Raw genomic sequence first — 13,802 nt, 5'->3', positions numbered from 1 at the left:
AGAACCACATGATAAATATTTATTTATTTATAGCCTTCTTTCTTTATACCTCTGATTCCAGGTATCAGTGCATTGTGAGCAAAAAAATGTACAGCTTTTATTTTTAATCTATCTTTGAACATTTATATATATATATATATATATATATATATATATATATATTAGCAATTGTTAATAATTTATTATTCGTAAAGGTGAAGTGTACTATTCTGATCTCCTTTACAAATCCTATAGCTTTTGACGGATGAACATCTGAACTAAATTATAAATAAGATTTGAAAGACATAGTAAGCCACATTGACCAAAGGGAATGATGATCACTTGCTGATTTTCATGAAACCAGCATGCTGCTGTAAGATGAGTCATTCCTTATATACCACAACTAAACTGTACTGCTCATAATAAAGTTGTACAGATGATTTTTTTTTTTTTTTGTGAATTTTGAAGGGAAAGTGAAATTACCCAGGTCTCTGTTCAACTGTTTTGCAGTCTACTAGTGCCTCCTGCTGGTAGGATATAATAATAGCTGGAGCTACCAAATTAATAGGCCTACCTTATGAGATTGTAAGATACTGAACACTGTACAAGAGTCAAATATCCATGATAACTTTCATTTAATGAGCATATTTTAATTAACATGTTCAAATCAAGCAGATTTTTGGTCTCTGTATGTCTGAATTTGTTGCTTTTCATGCTTCACTCGTCCTACATAAAATTAATTTTGTGTGAAAGTGATTTTACACATTTATTTATTTGTATACCACCTGCTATTCTAGCTCCATTAGTAATAAAATTATATGGCATGCAGTTCCCTCTGAATGTAGGTTTCTTATTGCAGCACAAGCCGTTAGCTGGGATTAATTTGTCTTCTAGCCTACAACTGACAGTTAAGATTGAAAATCAGTCAGAACAGATGATTTTTTTATGCTTTTTATCCCAAGCTCTTTGTCCTGACAGTATTTTTTATCCATATATTCTCAAATATATATTTCAAAAGCAGATGACAACATCCTTGTGCAGCACATAAGAGGATTTGTGAGCACGTGCGACTGTGAAGATGGATTGTGTCAGTGTTGTGTGTTAATGGCCTGTTAAAGGCCCCTTTGGATAGGTGATTTACTAAAGTTAGAAGAGAAACCGACATGTGGACAACACCATCAGTCATGTATTGTGCTGCCTGGTACTTTGCATGATTTCAGCAAATGTGTGCAGTTCTGTTGCATGTTGACAGATGCAGGCCGAGGTAAATGAGGTGTGCTCTTTTGGCATTGTTAGGCAGAGCTCTAAATATGCATACTGACACAATAACATGCCAAAAAAAAATGTGGATGCTGCTGGAACACCACACCCATATTTTCTAATGAAACATTTAATTTCTAAGAATTGGAATTAACAAGTTTGTCCTCCTTTTGCTGCTGTATCAGCTGACACTATTCTACATATACACATTTATTCATTTAGCAGGTGTTTTAATCCAAATCAATGCCCTTCCACTATATGTACAGTCTTTGAAATACACACACTATAATATATATATATATGTGTGTGTGTGTGTGTGTGTGTGTGTGTGTGTGTGTGTGTGTGTGTGTGTGTGTGTGTGTGTGTGTGTGTGTGTGTGTGAGAAAGAGAGAAAATAGGGCATAGTGTATTGCAATAATACAATGGAATTTTCCGTGTTGAAATTTTTACAGGTGTCTTACCTGTATGTTAAATTTTGCACTGCATTTGCAGATGTACATAAAATGTATTAATAATGTACTGGCAGACAGTTACATTTTTACATTTCTGGGTTTGAAATGTAGAAGTAAACTGTAGCAGGTTGGAGGCACAAATGGAAGTCTATTTTCACAAAAACAGTGGTTTGAGAAAGTCAAGGCCAGAGAGAGAAAGATTTCAAAAAGTAACTCCTTCAGCTGCATTAGAAACCCCATTGCAATTGGAGTGACTATTTTTTTGCAATTTAATTCTACAGAAAGTAGCCTATAGTGTTAAAAATTATACATTAAAAGACAAATAACAAAATAAATAAAATTACTTTGCTAGAATTATTTAATTGTTATGGAATGGCATCATCACAGTCTTTCTGGAAAGGGAAAAGGGACAGCGTGTTCTACTGTAAATGTTTGCGCAAGGAGACAGCATGACTGTATGTTTGAGTTTATGCACATGTAGCTGGATCAGTCAAACCTGTTAATTAAGAGTACAACATCTACAATGTGTGAGTACTGTCATATGCTTGTCATTTGTGACAAGATATTTGTCTTTCATATTTGATTCTTTTATTATTATTATTTATTTTATATATTCATCCTATCAGGTCTATTCATAATTTTACTTGGTCTGTAAGATCACAATTTAAAAGCATAGCAGAATGTATTTACTATATGACCTTGATGAACAACTGATCATTCATAATTTGTGCCAGTCTTAAGTACAGTTTGGTTTTCTCCCCAAATCTGTAAAAGCATTAATCCTCATCACAATGTGAAACAATAAAATGCATGCATGATATCTTTTATAGAATTCCAAGAACAACAGGTGAAAATAAGCAAATATACTGTCATCAATCAAGTGTGATGGGTGGTGTCGACAGCTATTGATGCAGATTGGTGAGCTGCACTGGGCCAGAGCTCATTAATATCTGGGAAATATGCATCTGTGCTAACAAATTTGGGGTCAGTAAACTTTTTTTTAAAGTTTCTGAAAGAAGATTTGATCAAAAATACAGTAAAAACAGATTAAAAAATAAAATAAAATAAAAAGTAGAATTTAAAATAACTGCTTTCTACCTTAATCTACTTTAAATGTAATTTATTCCTGTGATGGCAAAGCTGAATTTTCCGTATCATTACTCAAGTCTTTAATATACTGATTTGGTGCTCAAGAAACATTTGTTATCAATGTTGAAAACTATATGTTGTTTTTCAGACAGGATTCTTTGAGGAATAAAGAGTTTAAAAGAACAACATTTATTTGATTTTTTTTTTTAATCAATGTACAAGTATTCTGTCAATTGTGATCAAATTAATGCATCTTTGCTGAATAATTATTTCTTTTCTTTCCAAAACAATCATATTGGCCCCAGATGAACAGTAGTGTATTTGTGCAGCTTTTTAAGCAGCATGTAGAGTCAAAAGGTTCTCACTATATTAATATTAATTTGTTCTGAATGAAGTATACATTATGCCACACAAATCAATCAAAGACTGATGTTTTCACTCATTTAATCAAAGGCAAAGTAAAAACCTATTCGTTAAAAAAAAAAAAAGTAACAGCTTGTTACCAATAAAAACACTTGATTTGTGGCATTTTAAAGAAACTGCTTTAATGAAACACCTTAAAACATACAGCAATCAAACACAGCAATAAACATTATTTAACAGTGCAGCTATATAGCAATAAGTAAATTCATTTCTAAATTTTAGTGTTCAGTTACAAACTGCACAACTCCTACAGACTGTCAATAACGCACTACTAACTCTACCGTAGTATTAGAGACCAAGTTAATTTCCCTCAGGTACATACAAGACATGCAAATACATGGAGTCAATATTGCTAGATTATTTAATGACATTTCTGCACATTAATTGAACAAACTCCCTACAAATGAACGAATCAAGGCTTTTACAGACTTTTGAAATACCACAAATTGCATAGATTGTGCCCTTGACTTCTTTCATTCCCCTTTGCTCATCTACCGTATACATTAGTCACCATAGATATGTGATGTACATAATCACAATCACATCTGAAATCACATAAGAGATTCAGAGCCATATTGGTTGGTCCTTTACAAGTGAATTTGATAAATCCGTCTCATCCGCAGGAAATAATAGTGAAGCGTTTGGACACGCAGGACATGTTATGCAACACAATACCCAGCAGAAAAATCAAAATGAATGCCACCAGTAGCACAGTGCAAACCCCCGTCCATGCTGTGGTCTTAACCGCCACCTCTTCCTCCATCCCCTCCTCACCTGTGTCGTCCCCCAGCACAAGGCTCCCACCATCTGAGACGTTCAACACCCCAACGCTTTTAGGGCCAAATCGGCATGCTGGTTGTCCAGGAAGCAACGCCTCATCTGTGTCCAGAGGGACGGGCAGCAGGTAGCAGCCGCTGTTGGGTAAGTGTATAAAGATGGGAGTGTGCTCAGAGGAGTGAGACAGACTGATAATGGAAAGTACTTCCGGGTCGTCTGGAAGATGGGAGACCGAAAGTCCGCCAGGGATCTGCGTCACACAACGACACCAAGGACAGCGAAGCTCTCTCTGGCTGAGCCACATCTGGCTCAGACACACGGAGCAGCAGGTATGCTGGCAGTGCAGGAGTTTGGGACGGCGACGTTGGCTGAAGTAGTTGAAACAGATTTGGCACTCAAGCCTGGAGTTCTGGGACAAGGTGTCCATCGTCCTTAAAACGTGGCTCTTCGGTTACTTTAATGATGGTATTCTTGCCGATTTGTATCGCCAGTGCACTTCTCCGTTAACCACTCTGTGTTGATGAGGCCGTCAGTGCTTTAATCCACGTCTGGCTCTGCCTGTGGAAACGAGACAAATATGTTGCATCAAAACAGACTCAAGAATTTAATCCCGGGGATAGGTTTTGGCACATACACATGCAGGCAGAGGGGTTAATTTATGCGCTAGCTGTGAGCTGGATCTATATTCTTGTCAGGCTTGACTTAAAAGTAGACGTCCTGGATAAGTAAACAAATCAGCAGGGATTAGGACTGACACAGTCACCCTAAGCCTAGACAACAGCGGTGAAGAATGCTGTGGCTAAATCATGCATGTGAACTGAAAACAAAACAGCTTAATTGGATAATTATCTGTGATTAATTCTATGATTATGTGAAATGACTTGATAGCTTCACAGAGTGTTTCTTAACATGGGTTTAGTATAGATCCAAGCAGGGTGTCAAATCATTTAATGAGCACAGTTGGAAATAAAAGCAGTCCACAGGAATATCCTTCCCCATCTAATGATGAAATAACTCTGTAAAATAAGGGAACATACATGATAGTAAAGAAATAGTTATTTAACAGACTTGAAATGAATCCATTCTTCAAGTAGGGAGGATGAGGTTAAATGTGGAGTGTTTTAAGTTGTGCCCGAAACAAGAAGAAATTAAAAGGTGAACTGAAACTTCTAATATTTCAGATTTTACATTTCAGATTTTAAAATAGAAGAATGCATCTATAATATGTAGCCACAGAATAGGTCTTCACCAATAAATAAACACATTTCCCTTATGTTATTGGTAAAGTGCATCATATCACGAGGTAAGTTTAAGAATCATTGGAGAATATGCAATAATATTTTTTGAATTAAAGAAAATAAACCTAATTGTCAAAAACCTATTCGCCTATAGAGTAATTTTGCTGTACATTATTGACATTTCATAAACCAATCATGCCATTTTCTAATAATACACATTATCATAGCTTACAAAAAAAGCATCTGACACACTTTCCTCCACAGCTACAATTATTTTACTGATTTATTTAATAATTAATTTAATCTCAAGCCAAACAATAATCAAGGTTTTATACACTGGCAATTCACCAACATGTACAATCTTTATACCCATACTATACAGAAATTTTTCAGACTTCAAAATATATTGCTATACTGTAAATTATAAAAAAAAAGATTTACATAAATATATGTAGATTTAGTTACTTATATTCCTTATTAATTAATTCACTTTGTCTAAATACATTTATAATTCACAAACTGTATTTTAAAAACACATTTTGCATTTCCTCAAAATCTATTTCAAGATTGGAAATGTACTTTCTGCCACTTAAAGTACATTTTGTATTTTGGCATTTGAAGGTTTAAAATCATTTCAGTTTGAAAAATCTCCACTGTTAACAACATACATTTAGCATAGACTTGAAATATTTTAGCCAGATTTATTTTTTTGTTTTTTGTTAGCTGTATGATACATACAAGTTGATGCAACATGTTTTTTTTTTTCCCCGAGAAAGGCTTTGTGACATACCTTGCCAATGACACATCCAGTACTCCTCCTCTCCTAACTGCTGATCTGTGTTCTTTGTGCTCTTTTGTTCTGCTTTTTCCCTCTGCTTTACATCCCTCTTCTATTTATGTCTGTTTTGTCTTCAAATATACGGTTTAATATTTATGATAAAATGCATTATTATTGTTTTCTGTTAACAAACTAACCTTGTAATCAGGGTTGCTTTATTGCCATAAAATGCTGTTTTACTCAATGGGCAGTGTAATCCACTTAAGAGTGTTTATATGGCCACACAATGAGAGTACAAATTTTCACTGGATGAAAAACTTCCCCTTACAAGCAACAGCAAAACATGGCCTAGTTTAGTCGAGTCCGTAGGCACAATTTCTGAAACCTGCATGACACATGACTATTAGCATGCATGAAGCTGACCAATGAATGAGAGTTCAAAACCCCTCCAGCACTCAAGCTTCCTTCTGACCTTAACCAATTCAGAGCTTAAAAATATTTCCTAACCTCATCTAAAATTTATTTCAGGGCATTTGTTTCCTTCAGGTACTGTACAGCTAATATGCATTTTAATTGCTTGGCTCAGTGCTTGTCACTAAGGGAGAAATACTCAAGGCGAAATGAAGTGTGCTGGTACTACATGTCAATCACCTGAGAAAAGAACAAACACTTATCAAGTGACTAAGTTAAAGTTAAATGACTTGTGGCCACATTTTCAGCATAAGCCTCACTCCAGACTTCCTGTTGTTACACTTACAGCCATAACATCATAATTTGCTCATGTGACTATGACATGCAAAACATTATCCCATTGTGCTCTTCTCTTTCAAGTTCAAAGGTTTATACCATATAATAATTGCTAATATACGTATAATTCCACTCCATCCCTTGAGGGGAAAAATAATTAATAATGCAATTAAGCCTGCAATTGTAGCATGAATGGACGGACGCCCCTGAGGGCTTATCCGTTATTAGGTGCACATTATCTTGCAATAGAGAAGCGGAAATATTTCTCTTCTCTTTGGGACTTCCAATCAAAACGCATTACAGCAATCTCATAGACACCTTTAAAGACTTATAGACATGAATACTTTTAATTTACTAATAAATCTAAAAGGCTTTACAAAAACTTTGTTTTGCTTAATGAGACCAGTTCATCGTTTGAAGACATGATTGTTTCATGCTCATCAAATTGGTGTCATTACAAATGAAAAAAAAGTCTATTGAAAATAAAACAAATGTGGATGCTGCGAATCCAGATCACTGTAATGGAGAATCTGTGTGCTTCTCACAGTATTTCAGTTGCCATGAAACCATTCCAGCTCAATTTCACATTGCATAATTTCCTTCAGCAATTCTAGTACGGCACACAGGGGAGAAAACGTGCCAATCTATTAAACATCCTGTGGGCACATCTACTAAATCATATGAAATATTTGAGAAGGTGTAACCTTGAGAACATGTCCTTTGAGTTCTCACTTTTGTACTGGCATCAATCTTTCATTTTATGCCGAGCAAGCTGGCTTTCACTTGGCATATTTTCTACCCAGGCTGGAATTTTATTTTATTTTTTTTTTACTTTTACTTTAAAACAACTGAGGATCAAGTGCATGTCTAAAGAAATGCAATGGGATTGGTACACTTGATGCGCCGAACACGATATTATCAAATGTGAAACAATGCCTTTACAATTTTATCTTTAAAGAAACATGAATCCCATGGTGGAAGCTTCACTGAGGGTCAATCTTCAGTCCGACGTCTCGAAAACTAAGACAATGAAACAAGCAGATAACAAACCGTTAGCTGTGCGCTATAGCGGAGCATCAATCTGATGGATGCAGCCGAATCAGGGGATTTGATTTTGATTTGATTTGTCAGAAAGGGGGTAAAGAAAAGGGGGCAAATGAAAAAATATCATTTAAAAACTAAGGCCGTGAGGCATTCCTCAAGGGCAATGCGCTGACTTGAGCAGGTGGGGAGGGACACTATTCATGCATGCCCTTGGCCTTTACTTTTTGATGCCTTTTTACATGCTGTTCATGTAAGACGCCTGTGGGATGTTGGTGTTACAAATCACCACCTCCAACGTTAACCTGCGTAAACAATGAAGAAATGTGAAACATCCCAGGGCGACACAATTTATGGGGCAAAGTCACCCAGATCTTCATATGTGTTTATTTTTTAAATGAAACACACCGAACCTCAGTTGAGCAGGGTGTGTTTGCATCAGGAAGCAGATAAGCTTTTAACTTTGTACTGAAATGCTGTCTGAACTGGTGTCAAACTCTTACAGTGATTAAAGTGCATGCCGAACATCAACACAAACCCATGTTAATAATAAAACCAAATGTATGGGGAAAAGGCACCTCGAATGCTGAGTGAATCAAGTAGTTGTCTGATAGCAAAGCACTGTGAGACGAGATAACGTGAGATAATATATGTGGAATTTACTAATTAAGTAACAAGGACACAGTAAAGACAAACAACCTTGAATGATGAAAAGGCTGAATGACACATAAACAAACTCTGTGGGATAAGGTTTAGGATTTATAAAGATAACCCAAATATTTTGGATTGTGTGACATGTACAGGCATTATCAGGGCACGCATGTTTTCAAAAACAGGCATATTTAGACTAGTTGCCATTGGCTGTGTCTCAAAACCTAGCAAGCTGCTTACATTTCTGGGCATCTAGCACGTCTATGTCACCCAGATATGTAGTCTAGTTAGGGAGCTCACTATTTTTTGACACGCGGCCATTGTTGCGTGTCTCTAAACAATCAAAACAAGACTTAAACCGGAACAGAGAAGAACGCTGCCCAAAATAATCCTGCTGCAGTGTAAAAGATCTGGTTCCTTCCGTACTACACTGATGCAAAACACAACACAAAACTTGATGGGTTGGTTGGTACGTTGCAACTTGCTTTGAACAGATGTGCTCCAATAAAGTTACACGCTCAGCGCAGGTTATAAAACCGCGGTTGAAACGTAATGCAGCAAATATGCATCTATGCAATAGACCAAAAACTGATCCAAACAGGTTTTGTTTGCTGTAAACTCTGTTTAAGAGTTTAACGAGGTATAAAATCTCAGAACAACTTTGATGCGAATGCACAAATAGGAAAGACAAGTGGTTTCACCTGTTTCTTTGAAAAGAGTGGGGGGAACTCACCTTGTATATCGAGAGGTGTTTTCATCTATGCAAACGGTGAACATCGCGTGCGGAGCAGCCTCATCTGTCATACTACACTCTGCCTTCTTCAAAGGCTGTACTGTAAACGCTCTCTGCAACTGCCTCAGCGCAGCCAATAGCGAGCGACGTCTGCGAAGAGAACAACCAATAGAGAAGCCCGCTAATCATTTTGCCACGCCCCTTAACCGGCGCTATTCGAGTCCAAACAGGTCTGATCGTTTAGTCGTTTGAAGGTGGATTATATTGTTACAAAACAAATACATACTTGCCTTGCACGATAAGAACGACAAACAGTCTATTTAATCACATAATCCTCAGTTTAAGTAAACACTACAGAAATATAAAAACGTTCCGTTGATTTTTAGCATATTTTTGTGAGCGCTAACAGAAGGATTTATAGAATGTGAAGATGCTCACAAATGCTGTTAGAAGTAAACTTATTTTGCGCATTGTTGAACAGTATTGCATGACAAGTTTATCCATTTCTATACCATTCTTCAGGACAAAATCAGATTAAATTTAGAAGCCATCAAACCGATTTAACATGTCAAAGCTGTCATTCAAAGTGACAACGTATTGCAATGCTGAAATATAAAATCAAATGGAGAATCTGAGAAGCTTGTGACATTTGGGCTAATATTTTTATTTACCCCATATATAGTAATAGTGTCAACTCCTGCAAATAGGTCTTAAGAAACTAGAAGTAAATCAAAAAAATAAATAAAACCCTTACGGTACGGATTAAGAAAAAGGCCACTCTTTAGTGTATTTGGGCAAAGGCAGACAGTGGTGAAAAACCTAGTGCTAGAGTTCTGGTTTTATAGTTCACCACCAACTGAGATGCTGGAATCCCAACAAGCCCACACTAATGATCTGGCCCTCGCAAATTAAAAACACATGGACAATGGCAACAAACAAATGCACCCTAGTGAGAGGAGTGTTTTTTAAAAATAAATAAGTACTGAACACCGGTCAAGTGCAATGCCGAGGCTTTAATGACACAATAACACTGTACAGCTAGGTGGAGTTTTCTGCATGTCAACATTACACTGATGTATAAAAATAGCACAGTAATAAAACAAAGACATCTGGACTAAGAGTGGCTAAACTGCCAAATTGTCCACTTTATTTCTCATCCTCCCTTTTTTTCCCCCCCTGCATCACCCATAAACCAGCTGTATCTCCAGTGCCCAACATTTGAAACCGGTCGCAGTGGGCCAGTCCTTGACCATGCAAAGATTCTAAGCCCTTGCACACCAGACAAGATCTACACCTCCCAGATCCAGCCACGTGAGAAAAAAGGGTTTCTAGGCATAGGTCAAGGCCTGGTCAAGTGAGAGCAGTCTCAGTATTATATTAAGATGAATGCATAGCACCCAAAATAGAAAGTTAACTTGAGCACTGGAAGTGCAGCAAGGTGTACATCACTGCCATACTTTTTTTTTTTAAAGTTACATACAGTCAAGAACAGTGTCCATGTGTACATTCTTTGAAGTGCATTTTACACAAGTTTTGGGTAATACATTTAAGTATTACAGCAGTGCATCGTGGTTTAGTATCTTGTGCCTCTTTTCTTCATAGCACCTGATGGGACAAAGAGATTGCACAAAATAAGACAAAAAGCAAAAGTGGTGATTAAAGCCCAGTTCATACCAAGAACTATAAAGATATTAGTGTCCACATCAGCGAACAATATCGACCGTTTATTCCAAGCACACGTGTGTTCGCTGCTTTAAATTCAAGCTTGTATAGCAGGATTGATTCTGATTGGATGTCAGGGTTTATCGTTCAAAAAAAAAAAAAAAAAAAAAAAAAAAAAAAAGTTTGAGTGATTCCAACAATATAGTTTCTATGTCCCTTTATCATTATAGCTGTGATTTAATATTGAGAGACTTTTAGAACTATATAGTTAGTATATAGTATATCGTTCTTGGTGCAAACGGGGCTTGACTCGTTTAAAACCCTAAACTCACCTCTGCCTCTCTGGCAGTAGGTAAAGTCAGCCTCATCATATTCACTTCTTGGCCTTTGCTGGTGGACTGCCTTACAAGTCGGCCTTCTCAATGGAGTTCTCCCTACAAATCAAAAAGAACAATTTAAGAGACAAGCCATGCTTGACACTTCCCTTCAAAGGACTTAACATGTCCGAGTAAGCAAACCCCCCCCCCCCCCCCCCACACACACACTCAATGTCCTACCTTGATCTTGAGGTCCACTAACTTGCCTCCAAGCCCTGGGTTTGGCACCACAGCTTGCCCAATTCTCTTGGTCAGAAACAACACCCTCTCTCCATTGTCGTTCTAAAAATATTTCTGTATGAGCGGACCACCTTCTGACAGCATTAAAATGCAAATGCAAAAAATAAACCCTTACCAATACAAGGTCTGCACAAGGCACCCTTTTGAATTCTCTTATCTGCTTTAGCCAGAGAGCCATACTCCTCACAGCACTCTCCTTTGGGATGCACACAAGCCTGCTCACGTAGATCACAGCTCTCTTGGCCTTCGCACCATGGCTTCCTGTGCCGGTGTTTGGCACAGTGATGCCCACAAGAGGGCAGCGCATGCCTGCTGCAACACTTCCTCTTGGACACTCTTGGCGACTCACAGTTACTCCGCACCTCTGCATTGAGGTCGTACTCGCAGTCTTGATCAGACTCATCTCTCTCAGGATGGCTGTGTTCGGCCATTTTGCACATTCCTACCTCATCCAGCAAGCTTGAGCCGCAGCACACGCAAGTTTTCTGGCAAACAGGGCGAGCTTTTTCCATGCTCAAGAGCTCTTTTCTTGTGCAAACGGACACGTCACTGGTTTCAGCCAGCCTGCCGCCACCAACATACACATGCCCCGGAACGAGATCGAGATCCTCCACATCAGTGGAGAACATTTCATCTCTGGAAGAGAGCTCATCTATGGATGGACTCAGGACACTCTGGCGCTCTTGGGTCACTTGAGGGTAGTAGCTGTAGGAATATGCACTGCCAACTGAGGACAGATAGTTTTGTGGAGGCAACAGAGTAGTTGGAGTATCGAAGTAAACAAGTGGATCAATCTCTCGTTCAAGACTGAGGCCAGTTGTGGTCTTATTGCAGGGCAAGCGAAGGATTTGATACTGCAGGTCAAAGTCTTCAGAGAGATTTATAAGGGGCTCCATAACTGCAGCAGCATCAGTAGACGCCATATTTTGTACCTGCTCATCACCTGGTTTCTCCAAATCAAGGTTCTCTGTTGGATCAGCAGTGCTTTTGATACCACTACAGAGCACATTGCCAGTTGCACTGGTTGTTGGCTTTCCATTTTGGCAGCACAGTTCTTCAGCAACACTCGGTTGTTCATCGTTCTCATTGGCATCCTCTTCCTCATGGACAGAAGAACTGTCAAGGGGTAGCACATCTGATAACACGCATTCGTCCAGTCTACCCTGGCTAGAGTCAGCATCATACGCAGAGTCACTGTAGGTCGTAGGCCTTGTGACCTGATTAACTTGTTCCTCCTTACCTTCCTGAGAGGAAAACTCTAACTTAGAGTCTTCATTTAAACCAGTCAATTTCTCTCCTGTGGTCTCCACTACATCAGGAGTAGAGGAAACCACAGTGTTAAGCCCCTTTTCACCACCTTGTTCACAAGCCTTCAGACTCTCAATTTTGTCTATCAGTTTGTTGACTGAATCACTAGGATCTGTTTGGACCTCAGAACAGGCAGTCTCCCGATGCATCCCTGCGTGTTGAAAGTGCTGGCGGACACGCAAATCGTAGGATGCAACAGAGGGGAAGTGGGGGTTGATTCTTCTGTAATCGATTGGCTGCATGGGTGCATGTGGGATCACATACCCAGGATACTGCATAAACTGATAAGGGGCCATGTAGGGACGGCCGAAGTGCAGAGCTGGAACAGAGAAAAAGAAATGGTTGTGACCAAATCAAATGAGAGTCTACAAAAAGCAATGTCTCAAAGACTGAACTTACCTGGCCCTGGAAAGCCATAGTGGCCATATGGATTCATGGGCCATTGATACATGAAATAAGGCTGAGATGGTGGCTGAACATAGAAAAAGGGTCTGGTGTGGTTTACTGGATGGTGAGGTTGCCCAACCCCCATTGATTGTGAAGTGTTGGTCATTCCTGAAAAAAAGGAGCATTTGCAAGAATATATTATATTAAAATATTTAGTTTTTTTAAGCTCCATTGTTTGCCCAAACAGTAGAGCAAGGTTATGGGTTGAGAAGATTAGGCTACCTTCCATTTCTTGTGAAGAGATGAAGAAAAACAGCACAGGATACAAAACACCGCAATACTGTGAAATGAAAAAAAGAACGTGCCACACTTAAGCATGATAGATAAGACCAATCAAACAATCCCAGAAAAGGGCAAGATAATTAAAAAAAAATGGATAAACATGCTATTAATACTGTTCAAATGTAGCGAACAAAAATAACTAACCTTAGATGTGAAAGTGACAAAGTGGACTTAAATGTGCATATAGCGAGAGCGACTAACTCTGTCGTCAAAGCTTTGCACTTCGGATTTATAGGTTTGATGCTTGTTTCCAGAGCGCCACATTAATGCAATCAAATGGCAGCCAGCAGGTGTATCCAATTTGTCAAGTGCTGACGT

At 38.4% G+C, this 13,802-nt stretch overlaps 2 protein-coding genes across 2 annotated transcripts; both read right to left on the bottom strand.

Annotated features, from left to right (window-relative positions):
- Positions 1-3,299: 3,299 nt before the first annotated feature.
- On the bottom strand, positions 3,300-9,321 carry LOC109052466 (E3 ubiquitin-protein ligase rnf152-like). Its single transcript, XM_042718344.1, has 2 exons — positions 9,169-9,321; positions 3,300-4,538 (listed from the first exon to the last, which is right to left on the bottom strand). The coding sequence occupies exon 2, from the start codon at positions 4,405-4,407 to the stop codon at positions 3,817-3,819; it is 591 nt and encodes a 196-aa protein (XP_042574278.1). The 5' UTR covers positions 4,408-4,538; positions 9,169-9,321; the 3' UTR covers positions 3,300-3,816.
- An 840-nt stretch (positions 9,322-10,161) lies between these two features.
- LOC122136202 (bucky ball-like) lies at positions 10,162-13,781 on the bottom strand. The gene is made up of 7 exons (XM_042718343.1): positions 13,629-13,781; positions 13,425-13,482; positions 13,155-13,310; positions 11,563-13,074; positions 11,388-11,489; positions 11,163-11,264; positions 10,162-10,773 (listed from the first exon to the last, which is right to left on the bottom strand). The coding sequence occupies exons 2-7, from the start codon at positions 13,429-13,431 to the stop codon at positions 10,742-10,744; spliced, it is 1,911 nt and encodes a 636-aa protein (XP_042574277.1). The 5' UTR covers positions 13,432-13,482; positions 13,629-13,781; the 3' UTR covers positions 10,162-10,741.
- Between the last annotated feature and the right edge of the window lie 21 nt (positions 13,782-13,802).

The sequence above is a fragment of the Cyprinus carpio genome, chromosome B2, assembly GCF_018340385.1.
Source record: "Cyprinus carpio isolate SPL01 chromosome B2, ASM1834038v1, whole genome shotgun sequence".
NCBI classification, from domain to species: Eukaryota; Metazoa; Chordata; class Actinopteri; order Cypriniformes; family Cyprinidae; genus Cyprinus; species Cyprinus carpio.
Note: the sequence above shows the minus strand (reverse complement) of the source record. Positions and strands in the feature narration are given on the sequence as shown.